Here is a 14,579-nt window from a genome sequence, read left to right as displayed (position 1 = left end):
TTGTATAAATATTTCTGGAGAAGCCTTTATCAGATCTAATTCAGAATGTTCATATTTCACAGGAGGCAAATTTCCATTTTGTGTGTCTTTGTCTTCATTCAGTGTGTCTTTGTCTCTAAGTTCAATTTCAGAATTTAACTCGTCTGTTGAGACTGTATTTTCCGTTTCTTTTACACGTCGCTGTCGAGCACGAGTTTGTACGACGTTTATCATATGAATTTGAACTTCTTCATCTGGTTTTGCTTCTTCAAATAATGCAACGACTTTGTCACCTAGAAGGCATCTTCCTTGATCTACTGAATCTCTTAAGAAGACTTCAGCCTCTGTTATTGTACGATCAAGAACACATTCAAGCTCTACCTCAGCCAAAGGTAAGCACACTGGATGTTCTTCCAGAGGTGTCCGTATCCAAGCGGTTTCATCCGTATTACATGGAAGTCTGTACATACTTTTGGCAAACTAAATCCAAAGTTGCACCAGTATCTCTAAGTATGGGCATTTCATAGACATTTACTTTACCTAGACTGGTATATGGAGCCATAATATCACTTAAAACTATTTTTGGAAAATTCATTTGCGGGCATAATTTCTAAACTTCTCTGGTTTATTACACTGAGGTCGAAAATGCGAGTAGGATCCGCATTCATAACAACGTGGTTGTCTCTGTTTCTCAAATTCCCTTTCACGAATTTTGCTAGTACATTCTGTTTTAATTTTAGGTTTAGTATTAAAATCTTCCGAGATTTCTTTAGGATTATGTCTATGGTGATAACTTACCTTGCATTCTTTTCCCATTTTGATGACTCTCTTGAAACAAGTTTTAAACCTTGTTTCCTGTGATTTTCCTTCTTAAAGTTCTATGTAATACTCTCATACACCTCTTATTCTTCTGCTATCTCATATGGAGTTTTTAGTTTCATCCATTGGTCTAGAAAATGATTCTTTATTTCCATTGGAACCCTATATTCAATTTGCTCGGTAACTATTAAGTCTTTCAGATTCTCAAATTTCTTAATTTTAAAATCCGCAATCCACTCCGAAAAATAACTGTAAAGTTCACGAACATATTTTCTCCAAGAATTTTCAGGAGTCTTTTAATGTAGATAAAAGCACTACTACAGCTTTTCACTATGAATATTATATCTTTTTATGATTAGATTTTTCACATAGTCGTACTTCGTTGCATCTTTAGGTGGTTCTCTGGCTAACGTATTAGAGATTTCGTTAGTTAAAGCACCCTAAAAATAAACCTTCCAAACGTTTTTAGGGACATAAGCCATTTCACCCTTTCTCTCCAAATTTGCAAAATATAGTCTCATTTTTCTCTCTTATTTTGGAGAATTTACTTTTGAAACTTTTTAATTTCTGGGACCTTATTAGTGAGCAGCACCTCCTCACCTAAATTTTCGGCTGCTTCTATTAAATCTGTTTTCTACCCTAGACAAGAAATGACATTTGTTTGTAAACAAAAAACTCTTGGACGGCGTATCAAAATTAATTTTAAAAGACGAAAATCCAAATATTCAAAAATTCAAATCAACTTTCTCAATCTAGCTTTTTCTTCTTTGTTTAGAAATTCAAATATGACACAAAGTATTTTTTTAAATAGTACTCAGTATAATAAAAAATATATGCTTTCTGTCGAATAAAAATCTGCGAACTTGCCCTTGCTAAATTATATTAATGTAAATAAAAAATTTTAAGCCTCTAGCTTGATTCACACAACGTAATTCTTGATTTGAGACTCTAATACAAGAGCTCAAATTTCAAACGGAATTTTTCCAATATTATGTAATAAACCTGCTACTCTAATACTTTCTCCTCAAATTCACACAATAAAATACTTTTATGATTTAGGACTCTAATACAAGATCTCAAATTTCAGAATAGAAATATTATAATAATAACGCAATAAATTTGCCACTCTTATACAAGAGCTCAAATTTTATAATAGAAATATTCTAATCAGGCTAAGTAATTTGACGCTTTAATCCAAAAGCTCAGACTTAGAATATCATATTATTAGTAGAATTTAATAATAAGATGAAACATTTTCAACTAAAATGTCACTGTATTCATAAAAAACTGATACTCGCACGTCCTCTGTTCCTTGTGTTTTTAAATAAACACTGGTCTCACTTTCCAATTCCAATATATAGTGTGCCACCAGATATAGTGTTACGAAATGTACAGGCCAATTTGGCGACCCTGCCTTCCCTTGCCATTTTTATGACAACCCTAAAACTGCTTTGCGGGGAAGCTATCTCACCGCGCCTGTACATTTCATAACAATTTTTTTTTTTTTTTTTTTGTATCAGTAATGAAGTTTTAAGGAAATCTCGCACTTTGATCGAACGACCAACTTTATTAGTCAATCTTAATAACTGAAAAACATTTTAAGCGCATGCTTCTTCACACGCGGATATTTTTACGCGTGAGGTTTCTTTACATTTTCACTGGTATTACGTTGGTGGCCTAGCGACGCAAACACGTAACAACCCCAAATTTTTTAATGCATTTATTGGAATGCTCTGAATAACTTTAAGAATTGATTTTTCAAGTAATGAATTATTAGTTTCCGAGAAGAAATATAAGCACATTTCTATGTAAAATATAGTTTCAAAATATGGTTCCTGTAATTTTCCTTAGCAATATTTTTCAAATTCCATTCTTGTTTCTACTAAGTACATAATTTTAAACAAGAGGTAAAAAATTAAACAACTTAGTCCATATCTATATACGTTTCAAGGCTTAAAATAAAAGCATTTGTAGAAAAAAATGCAAATTGAGAAAACGCAGTTTAAAGAATGTAAACTTTTAAAAGTGGTCATTAAATCATTTCAAATTTCTTAAATATTTTGATTACTGAATTTATTACTGATACAATAATGCTTTTTATTACTGATGTACATGTATATCTAAAGTAAAACATATTGGTATTCAATTGGTTAATATAAACATAAATTACAAGCATTTATCTGAAACCTTGTCTGATCGGAAATATTGCAAGAAAAAGCATAAAATGCAAGTAGAACTTTTTACCTGTTTTTGTTTCGTAAAACGCGTTCAGAATACTGGTTTTGGTTTATGTGATTATGGCAAAGCCTCGAGTGCTATCTGCCTAAGGGTAAGGATGCCGTCGTGGAGGACTTTATAAGAAGAACTGGCTCGTAAACACGTTACACATAGGGAAAACCACGAAAACTCTCATGCAGCCAGCCCGTTCGCTTTGCCGCTCGTGGACCTCAAAGAGCATCGTTCAGAATAATTTGTCCATATAGATTAATTATAATACATCTTCTAAAATATTTATAATGGATATTAATAATATTAATTTGTCGTTTTTTCATTATTTCAAAAAGTAAAATTTGAACAGGCATAAGACATTTTATTCAAAACTGCTCAGCAGCATATGTGACTTCTTCTCTCCTTTTATCCATTTGTTATCTTATATAAATTGCATTTTAATTAATTTAGGAGTATTTTAGTTAATTAAAGAGTTTGATGGTTGTTCCAGCTCAATTTTCAATAATGCTCTACTCAGGAACTTATTCGCCACCTCTTCCTGTTCATGTCTTATCACAAATAATTTAAACCTTTGAAGAAGCTGAACAAGTGATAATACAAACGGAAATATTTTTTACGTAAATTTAGAAAAAAAAAAAAAATCTGCCAGTTTAAAAGCGAAAAAATAAATTTGCATCCTGGCGAGAAAATGCAAGAGGAAAATGAGGAGTTCAGAAAAGATAACAAAAAATTAGAATAATTACTTATTCAAACTAAAGTAAACCCTACAAGGGCATTAAGGTGTGCTTTTCGCAAAACATTTAAAAACCGATAATTTCTTCGACTTTGGGGTACCAAGTACAACTTAAATACGACCAAGTATGACTTTGTATTTACAGCATATCTATACTGAATCGAGTTGGGTTTATCATTTCACTCGTGGAAGGGATGAGTAATAAATAAAACAAGCAGAAACCATCATACACACAATAGAGTTTAAAAAAAAAAAAAAAAAGATATAAAGATGCCTTTGAAGTCCTCCCTATAGCGTATTGTATGCTCAATCACTGCAGCAAAAGAGCAAAATTGTCGTAGAATACCGTTACAATTCGCTGCAGGAAGCTTTACTTCTAGTGACAAAGGCGAACACTTCCAAATAACGTGACTTATTTTCTTTAGTGAATTCGTGAGGCACACACTTGTCGGGCTTTCTTACACATTTCCGATTATTACCAAATTCGTCGGAGTAAAATGATGCAATATCAGGGTCTGTGGCGTCTTAACAGCTTTTTGCATCCCTAGGCAAACCAATGTGCTAGGGCCCCTACGAAAACCCTCACAGAAATGAAATATAGATTAAATGTGCATGGCTTAACATAGGGTTCCTAGACCCGTGGGGACTCTGGGCCATGCTTTAGACGCCCAGCGAGGCCATACGTTAAGACAGCCCTGACCAGGGTGCTTGTGCATAACGCACTATGCACTAAGTGTAAATACTTAAAATAAAATTATCGTTCTCTTGTTGAATATGTTTTTCAAGGCACATTTTAACCGTAAATAATTAATTTCAAAAGTTATATGATGTAGTAATGAAAAAGTTAAACTTATCATACCTTGTAACCATCATTTACTAGACCGGCGTTTCTTTTGACCAATATGCATTTCATCCTAACACAGAAACTTCTTTCAACTTCTAAATCTGAAATTAGAATAACTCATGAAGACAAAATTTCTATACATGGTCAAAAAAAGAAATTCCTTAAATGGTATATTAAAACAATCGTGCTGAAAATATTGAAGTCTTGATTTAGGATTTTTTTTTTTTTGGTGGGGGGGGGGAAGTCTGTTAAGTAAGATAATTTCCCAAAAATTTGAATCTTAGCTAAATAAGGGTTTGCTTAACATAAATGTTTAATAGATGATTTCTTCAAGGTATTATAATTTGTAGATTGCTGCCCAATCTTTATACATCCTGGATATAGCTGCATCAATAGTAGATGATAATATGAGCTTGCAGTGCACTTCTGTAGTGTCGGTAAAATTAACTGTCAGGAAGAATATAAGAAAATAAAAAGCTCTGCTAAAATTTTGCTCCTGGAGGCAAGAGGGTACAGGCATAATGACCTGTATCTAAAGGATATCACTCTAGAAGAATTAGATATTGCTATCAACACTATTAAAGGAAATAAATCACCAGGAAATTATCTTATTTTTGTAGAAATGGATAAACACCTTGGTAAAAAAGCAAGACAATTCTTGTTGATCATCTTTATAGTATCATGGAAATCTGGTAAGCTAAGCCAAGGAAAATTTCTATCACTTTACCTTTATTCAAACCAAATATATCAGATACGGAATGCAAGAACTAAAGACTTTCATCAGCATCCTTTGCAAGATGATGGAATGAACTGTCGACTCCAGAAGATATCCTCATAAAAAACAAGATAAATTTTTATCACAGAGCCTAAAGAACATTCCACTGAAGACAAATTATTCTATCTCAGTCGATCTTTATCGATGGTATAAGAACGACTACCAAAAAAGATCATTTCTATTTTTCTTGCTATGTCTTCTGCATTGATGAGTGTGGAGACAGAAATTCATAAAACTTATACATCATTATGGCATTAGAGTAAATTCTCTTACTTGGATAAATGATTTCTTAAGAGACAGAAATTTAAAGTACTCGACAACAGATATTCATCCAAGAAACAAGAAAATCCTTGCAGATGTTACTCAGGATTCTGTTTTGAGCCCCCTTCTATTTCTGTTATATGTGAATGACATTCATCCTGATCTTGACAATGATATTAAAGTAGCCTGCCACATAGATAACATCACGATCTGGCACTCCAGAAGAGATATTCATGAATCTGAAACAGTGTCCTAAATGAAACTTAAGAAATCCCGAAATGGGATCGTAAAGCGAACACAGAGCTTAAAACTCAAGATCGCTGCTGGAAAAACTACTGTCTGTGTCTTTTTAACAGACAGAAAGCCTAGAGATATGATGAATCCAAAACCGTACACTGAAGGCAAATGCCTAATGAAGACATCATGCCCAAAATACTTGGGAATTACCATACATGCAGAAATGTGAGATTCAGTGCGCATGTCAAAATCTGTGCTGACAGAGCTTTGGAAGGATTAAGAATTATTAAATTTCTTAGCGAAACAAAGTGGGGAGCTATTCCTGGGACACTTAAAACAATATACACTTCATTAATTAGACCGATTATAAAGTATACTTCTCCCATTTGGGCTAATGCTTCCAGGACTGTCATGGGGATAATAGAAAATGTCCAGGCAAAGGCCGAAAAAATCATTACCAGTACAGTGTCTTTAACCAATAATGTAAAAGTAATTGAGGAATGTAACCTCGAAAGCCAAAAAAAAAAAAGAAGACAGTTTAATGCAAGAAAATTTACAAACAAGGCAAGAAGCCGTGAACCAGAACATATCGCTAGAAAAAGCTTTGAAAACTATAACGGCGGCACTAGACTGAGAAAGGTCATCTACTACGCAATCTGAGAAAGACATTAGAACAGTTTTTTACCCCAATCACAACAAATTTTCCATCTTCTAAGAACCAACATTTCCTCCAGGTTTCCCATGAAGTCTGAAACAGTGCTAAAGCCGTTCAATAAAAAGGAATTGATTGACATCATTAAAGTGAAAACAATCAGTTGAACAATTTCCATATTATCTTTATTCACGCTTATACAGATGGTTCATCTGATGAGACAATCACTAATGGAGGTTTTGCAGTATTTCTGACTACCCCAAGTGACACTACTTATCAACACAAAATTGGTGCTGGAGCCATAGTCTTGGTGTGTGTGTGTATTTAATTATGGCAAAGCACACGAGGGCTATCTGCCTAAAGGGAGGGATTGCCTTTCGTGGAGGACTTTCTAAGGAAAACTGGCTCGTATACACGTTACACATGGGGAAAACCACGAAAACGCCCATGCAGCCAGCCCGTTCGCGGGATTCGAACCTCAGACCGAACTACCAGTGTTCAGCGTCTTTACCGCTCGGCCGCTGGTGGGCCGGAGCCATAGTCTTAAGTTCAATTGCGAGCTTCTAGCAATAGCGGAGGCACTTACTTGTATAAATCCCTTTCCATTTCTGAGCAAACAGAAGGACTCGTTGCCTTCTGTAATTCAAAGGCAGTCTTGGATGAAAGATTCCTGATTACCAGCGCATCCCAACTTTCTCCAAAACCAGGTTTGAATGTTAGATAAGGTCTGCAATTTTCAATGGTTACCGGCTCATGTCAACATCACAGGTATCGAGATCGCAGATAAACTGGCAAAAGAGGCTTATCTCAACAATGATAACGTAAATGTAAGTATAATATTTTCTTTTATAGACACAAATGTAATGGCCAAATACAGATTGCAGGAACATTCAAATCCAATAAAGCACGTCGGCGGATTTTCTATTGTTACTAAAGATTTAACTTTGTAAACATTAGAAAATGTACGTAGTTTTTTCGGGTATGCATTTGGTAACTTCTTTCCATATAGAAATAACGACTGACGGTTTTTCTCCATTCCAGTTAATAACGCTGCTTATTTTAGACTTAGAAATTTTAATACCATGTATTTGACAACATTTTTGGATTTTAGAAGAGGAATATTTCTTTTCGGAAAGCACAACATATCCTTTAATCCACATCTCTTTTACACTTTATGCGACGTGTTAAAAGAAAAGTAAATTTAAAAATTGCAGAAATACTCCTCATTTCAAATAACAAGTCTTTATCAGAAATGTTTATTCCAAATTATTCGCATTTTAAAATTTCTTTTGAAATCGATCTAAAAGTGTGTAAGCTCCCTCTGTACTACTGCAAACTTTTATAATGTTAGCTAAAGGTCTAAAATTGGAAACACTAAATATATAGTGTAATTTAATGTAATTTTTTTTAATTTATTACCTTCTGATAAAGACTTCCGTACAGGCATTTCGTCCTGAAATTTCAAGACTTGAGTCATTTCTTCGTGATCTCCATCGTGTATAAAGTCATAAATTTTGTTGCCCATCAAATCAAGCTAAAAGAAGAAGAAAAGAATATATGAAATTAATGACTAAAAACATAGAAAGTTTTCTAAGGTTTCATTTGAAAAATCATAAGGAATAAACTGCAAAATGAGAAGTCTAATTTATCAGCTTGATGCAAGCGTAAATTAAGAAAATAACTTCATATCTTTATATTGATTAAATATTTTCTGCATTTTAATGTAATTTATGTAACGATGGATTTTTCTTAATTTTGATGATTTTAAGTGCGTTCAGATTTACCATTCATTAAATTCATAAATTTCTACGAAATTCTTTGTGAATTTTTCTTGAACTGGCGTTATTTTCAGAATTCCAAAATAAATGAAAAAACAGCAAATTTCAATCTTTAAAATATTTCTGGTAAACTCGTAATTATTATTTGTATATTTCTCACCATGTACATCCTACTTTCGGTGAAACATCCTACTTTCGGTGAAAAGTCCGATGCAGCTTTGAGATAAAATGTTCAATATTTATAAATAAGCTAACTATATTTCTCGAACCATCTAAATACTTAATACTCGTTTGACGATACAGTTTTGCTTAAGCGCATCACGTTTGGAAGATATAAAATGTGAGAAATTCATAGTTTGCTTTATAAGTTCCGTTTAAAAAGTTCTATGTGACCTGATTACCAATAAAAGCACTTTTATATTAAAAATTGAAAACATTTCAACTCTATGTATGAATAATAACGCTCCGCACAATAAATGCCTGTACTGATATAATGTCGTAAAATACATATCAGTCAACTATTATCCTTTTAAACAAAGTTGCCAATGTCAGATGTAATATTTCTTTAAACATTACAGAGACTGAAATAACTGTAGCCTTGGCAGTTAATTGGCTAAAATACTAACAACCTGAGCTTTCTTGTCTTTGCCTTTTGTCTTTTTGTACTATTTTTTTATTTTATTTTATTTGATAGACTGCCTGCTATTCCCAGATATATGCTATTGTAATAATGTCTTGCATACTGGCTTTCTTTTTGATTGCACGGATCCTCAACATCTTCTGCCCTATTATGCAAGTAATAGCATTTTATCTGTCTCTGCTGGCTCTTACATTCCTTTGAAGAAGTCTCTAGGAGCTCAGTACATGAATATACTGAATTATTGCTATAGTCCATTGAAATAACCTGATGCTATCAATGAGAACTATTTTTTTGAAACTCGGCACAGGTTCGAAAATCGCCAATGCCTGGATGCCAGTTCAGCGCAGGAACCCGTTAACGGCGAATTGCGTTCGCCTGAGCCGAGGATATAGCTCCTGAACTTCGGTGCCGCAGCTCGATCATTAAACCGATTAAATCAAAACAGGTATTTCTCTGACACGAGCGGTTTTAGCAATATCTTTCTTGAACGACCCGTGGAGCGCTCTAGAATCACAATCTTTCAAACATCATGTTGAAAATATCATCACATAACTAGAATTTCACTTTTAATTTATGCAAATAAGACTATTAATTGGCTTTGCACCAACACTGAAGCCTACCAGTGTTTCTAAAACACGAATTTATTGTAAGACTTCCTTCTGGTAGAATTTCATTAATGGAAGCGTTTCATTGCAGCAATAGTCGCCACTTTATCTATTAACATCAGAAATCTTTTTCTAAATTAATATCTTAATTTTAATTAGATACAAATTTAAATATTTCTCTATTCAGTTTGTGGACAACCGCTTAACATCATGTCACAAATACAAAATACAGTGACCTTGAATGGTTGATTTGCAGAACCCTTAGAACATCGAGCATTTCTCTATGCCAAAAACTTAGTAAGCATGAAAAACAAGTATACGTCACTAAAATATTCATCATTATTAAATTACGCCACCAAATTTTGAATACACATAGTCTTCGACTCGAACATGACACCTCGAAGTACAAATTTTGGATTTCGAAATTTATTTTTTATGTATTTTATGTTTTCTGCAAACTTTAATTAACAATCAGAGTGATAATTTTGATTAATAAACTCAGTCAAGAGAGAAGCACATTATTATTTATACTCAGTGATAACGAAATTACTAAAACAACTTTAGGAAAACGTAAGATATCGACATTTGAAACTCAATCAGAAAACTCAACAACATAAAAGGAATGCGTGGGCACTGGCCGAAACGATATATTTTTATCTTACACTGCTAGTGTTTTGCAGTTCGACAAGGCATAAGATATTTAATTTTTCTTTCAAATGTGGTTCATCTTTACTGATTAACATATGAAACAATAAATACAGTTCATCTCTATTACTATTAATTACTCACTGAACCCGTGAAACTACATCAGCTGAACTCATTAAAGTAATTATATATTTTTTATAGCTATAATACGCGAATGGCTGTACAAGCGGTTAGTATTATAAACTTATAAGACATTTTAGTTTATTAAACAAATTTATGATACGTATCTGTACTATTACTTCTCCGTTCCGTCAGCCCTCACAAGAATGCAAATGAGACTGATTGTGTATCTAAGCAAGTGATTTGAATATTTTAGAGCTTTTAGCAGCGATGCTTGCAGCTTTACTTTCAACTCAGCTTTACTTTTAGTTCAGCTTTACTTTTTTTCAACTTTACTTTTCAACTTTTGCTTTTGGCAGTAAATATTCCGGCATTAGCCATTTGCTAGCCGACATTAAATCGAGCCATTAAAGTTGACCCAGCTGTGTTAAGCCAAATTTTTGTAATCTTCGGTTACTGTTTCAATAAGGTTAAAATAATATATAGTGTACAGACTTTTTATGTTATTTTAAATAGCCTCATGTGGCGGAGTTTTCAATGAACGCGCAAGTTGAACTTTCTCTTCAGTTCAGAATTTAATAAATGTCATTTAAAACCTTCATAAGACTTCATAAGTTCTACAAAATCTTATGAAGACGGAACGATAATTCGTTTATCAGTCTAATAGGATCTGAAGGAGTTACAATCGCGCAATTCGGATCTTATAAACTATATTGTTATGAAGAGTGAAACAATAAAATAAAACTAATATATACCTGTTGAAATTTAGCCAAGAAAGTAGCCATCAAACATGAATGATTGAATGAAGTCTTTATAATGAAATCTTGATTGTACTAACCTGTGATAATCCTAGATGCGTTGAGGCGGTTTCCGAAACATAAATTATATGTCCATCAGATGATAATACTAATATAAATCCGCTTATAGATTTCAAAATGTGAAAACCCGGTTCTTTCAAATTTCCTTCTCCAGGAGAAGAGTTATCACTTCCCCATTCTCCACCTAATCCTAGAAAAAGAAAAGAATCTTTTTTTTTTTTTTATAATTGTACATTTTTTTTTTGTTTGTTTTGTTTTTGTTTATACATACATTTTATCGGGTGTAAGTAATAAGTGAATACGAACCTATTGCCTTCTCCTATGTGTGCTGTTCTGGAGTTATGGGTTTACTACATCTCGCAATGCGCGGCGTTAGAAGAAACGTTTCCGAGAAATGAGTTTCTCAAACAGAAAAGTCTCTAGCGGAAACAAGAGCCCACCAGCGGTAAAGTCGCTGAACACTGGTAGTTCGGTCCGAGGTTCGAATCCCGCGAACGGGCTGGCTGCATGGGTGTTTTCGTGGTTTTCCCCATGTGTAACGTGTATACGAGCCAGTTTCCCTTAGAAAGCCCTCCACGAAGGCATCCCTCCCCTTAGGCAAATAGCCCTAGTGTGCTTTGCTATAATTAAATACACACACACACACTAGCGGAAACAATCTCGTCAGAACCAATGTTCCACCTATGTACGCGGGACATTTTGTAACTTGAGCGAAAATAGTTCGCTTGTAGCTCTGTTCCACGTAAAGTTTTTCCCAAAGAACTTTTCTTCACGTAAGGCAAAAATTCAGATGTCCCGAAAGCGAAGATTCCCGAAAATGCTTCTTTCGACGCGTAGCCCTTACAGACTCCATCTCCTACGCATTGTTGTTTGAAAATATACACTTAAAGGTCGTTACTATTTTCCCTTATTTACTATCGTAACGTTTGTACAGCACATACTTTCTCCACCCCATCAGAGACTATAGTTCAACTCAGCCCTCATTCATAGGCTTTCAGAAAGCTGAATAAAATAAACGAAAATATAGTGGGAAATAGGGGATTTGACTATCTGTTACAGCTGGTTACGAAAGGATGTGTTTTGGGGATGCATTTGCTTTCTTTGCGCGCATTGCACCCTTCTACCATCCCTGAACCATTTATACGTCTAGCACTCTTTTCTGCACCTCTCAGCTCTCGTCTTGCAAGAAACACACTAAAATGTTTGTCTGCTTTTGGAAAAGTTTGAAGCACAATATTTTACTTGCTCCTCTAACAAACATATACCTGGTGAGCCTGGAATCCAAGAAATTTTGTGGGAAAGTTAATTCCAAATTTACTAATTTCTTTCCGCATACATCTTTTCGCCTGGTTCTAGTTTTAAAATTGATATTATTATTCTCAATGAGAAAGAACTTGAACAATTAATAAGTGAGAATAGTTCCACAATTACTCACAATTCAATATCCTATCAATCTCTGTGCTATGTCTCTAGATATATTGCGCATAAATTAAAATATGCTTGCCCTTTTTAAGATGGAAAAGAAAATCAGAACCATTAAATTAGTCTGCCACTAACAAAGCGCTACCAGACTGAATGAAAGTTAAGTAATAAGCATCTCAAAACTAGATGAAAATCATTTGCAAACTGGAATATATTTTCATCAAATTTCATAAGATTGAATTTAGCCAAATAAAAGGAATAACTTGGTTTTTAGAGAAACAAACTGAAGTTCTCTGAACAATCCGAGCCAGATATATACTTGTTTGTTATAACAAGTACCATAACAAGAATGAGAAATATTAATATTTCAAAGTACGATGTTCATCTTCAAAAGAAGCGAAAATTGATGAAAATAGTAGCATAAGAATACTCCAATCCCGGTACGATGATTTGAAATTTCTCCCTTTAAATTATTCTTAGAAATTTTATTATTTCATTCAAGCTCAGGGCTGAAATAACTTGTATGAAGCACTGACATACAAAGTTTTTAAGATATAAATACGGTATTTATCTTTGAAGTGATTTCCTAATTGCAACTACGCGTAAATAAACGAGTAGCAACTAGTTGTAGAGCAGTGGCAGCTCGTCTTGAGGGAAGATTTCTGGTCGGGAAGAGGCCGCACGTTTTTTAACTGCTACTTTGAGACGAATCGAAAGAGCAAACCTTGTAATATGGTACTCTTGGGCTGTAGGGAAGTGTTAACACAATGGTCTAATCCTCATTGTTGTGGTAGTACTAAGATGTAAGAATCATTAACTCTATTCACACCTGTAGAACAGAATTTAAGCCGTGGCCAAATAAGGAAAGTAAAGACTCAGTGAAATCATTGAATAAATACAGGGCTTAAAAGAGAAGGGCTAGCTCATAGAGCTTTTCCCCCTGAAACAGGCAGTGGGGAGTGATGACTTAGCCATGATGACACTGAGCGCGGAGATGCAATTGACAACATAGAAATTGGCGTTTTAAATCTGAAGAACCAGGGTTTAAAATGAGCTGTGTGTGAAAGGAAGCTATAATTAGAAGAGACAATGTTACTGCAGTATGCATTTTACACTGAACATTAAAAATTTAATAGTACTTACTCAATTTTAAAATAACAGATAAAATGCGCTACTCTTAGCATAAAGTTCCCTTTTTTTTTTTTAATTTGCAGGGATTTTTTTTCTTTAAATGCCTGTTTATTTCTAATCATTTCTTTATCTGCATGCTAACTAAGAGAACTGTACTACTGCTTCTAAGATAACTATAATAACAGCTATTTAAAATTAATTAAAAAACAATCTTAAATTGCATAGTTTTGAAAATTTCTGCTAATCTAAGTTTGAGTTTCAGCCTAATTGTAAATTTTACATTGGCATATTTTTCTCCCGATTCAATATAATAACATATATTTTTTTAATAATTTTGTAACTTAGTCTTACATCAGTATTACATTTAAATAAATGCATGTAAGATTGTTATTTTAATTTAGACAAAACAACTTTACTCACAGTACCTAAAAAAATTATTTAATTTTTCAAAAGCGGGGGTTAAGGAGGCAGGTCTTCTTATGTCAATTACTTTAATTTTACATTATTATATTTTATCTAGAATGCTAAGCTAGCACAACATCGAATCAATAATAACACAGGATACAATAAAAATAACTTTAACAATAACTTAACAAAATTAGTTCTCATTTGAAATATGCTTTACGCTATTAACTTCTAAAATGCCATCTAGAAATATTTTAAATCAAAACATATTATATATATATATGCTTACTTGTACAGTCACAAAGCAACTACAACTTGTTGAAATATTATTTATTGGCTGCCACATTCGAAGCAATCCACTTTTTTTGCCTTTTGGATTGCTTTTCTTTGGGAAAAAACATAGCATGCATTTCTATTTAAGAAACGTATTCTACAGAGCTCTTATGACAATGCAACATGAAATATCTTCACTAGTCCACCTGATAT

The 14,579-nt window shown here is 33.5% G+C and overlaps 1 protein-coding gene across 4 annotated transcripts in view; it reads right to left on the bottom strand.

The window, feature by feature from the left end:
• Positions 1–14,579, bottom strand: part of LOC118201777 (uncharacterized) — a 132,360-nt gene that overhangs the window by 32,956 nt on the left and 84,825 nt on the right. For all 4 annotated transcript variants that reach the window (XM_085823846.1, XM_085823847.1, XM_085823844.1 and 1 more), the window contains exons 3-5: positions 11,156–11,325; positions 7,949–8,063; positions 4,620–4,705 (exon numbers count right to left, since the gene is read on the bottom strand). In XM_085823846.1, coding sequence (XP_085679972.1) covers positions 4,620–4,705; positions 7,949–8,063; positions 11,156–11,325 — 371 coding nt within the window. The remainder of the gene's footprint in view (positions 1–4,619; positions 4,706–7,948; positions 8,064–11,155; positions 11,326–14,579) is intronic.

Source organism: Stegodyphus dumicola, chromosome 9 (genome assembly GCF_044657685.1).
Source record: "Stegodyphus dumicola isolate Sdum_Otavi_A_Nest chromosome 9, ASM4465768v1".
Lineage (NCBI taxonomy): Eukaryota > Metazoa > Arthropoda > Arachnida > Araneae > Eresidae > Stegodyphus > Stegodyphus dumicola.
The sequence above is the reverse complement of the archived record's forward strand: the minus strand, read 5'-3'. Positions and strand labels throughout refer to the sequence as shown.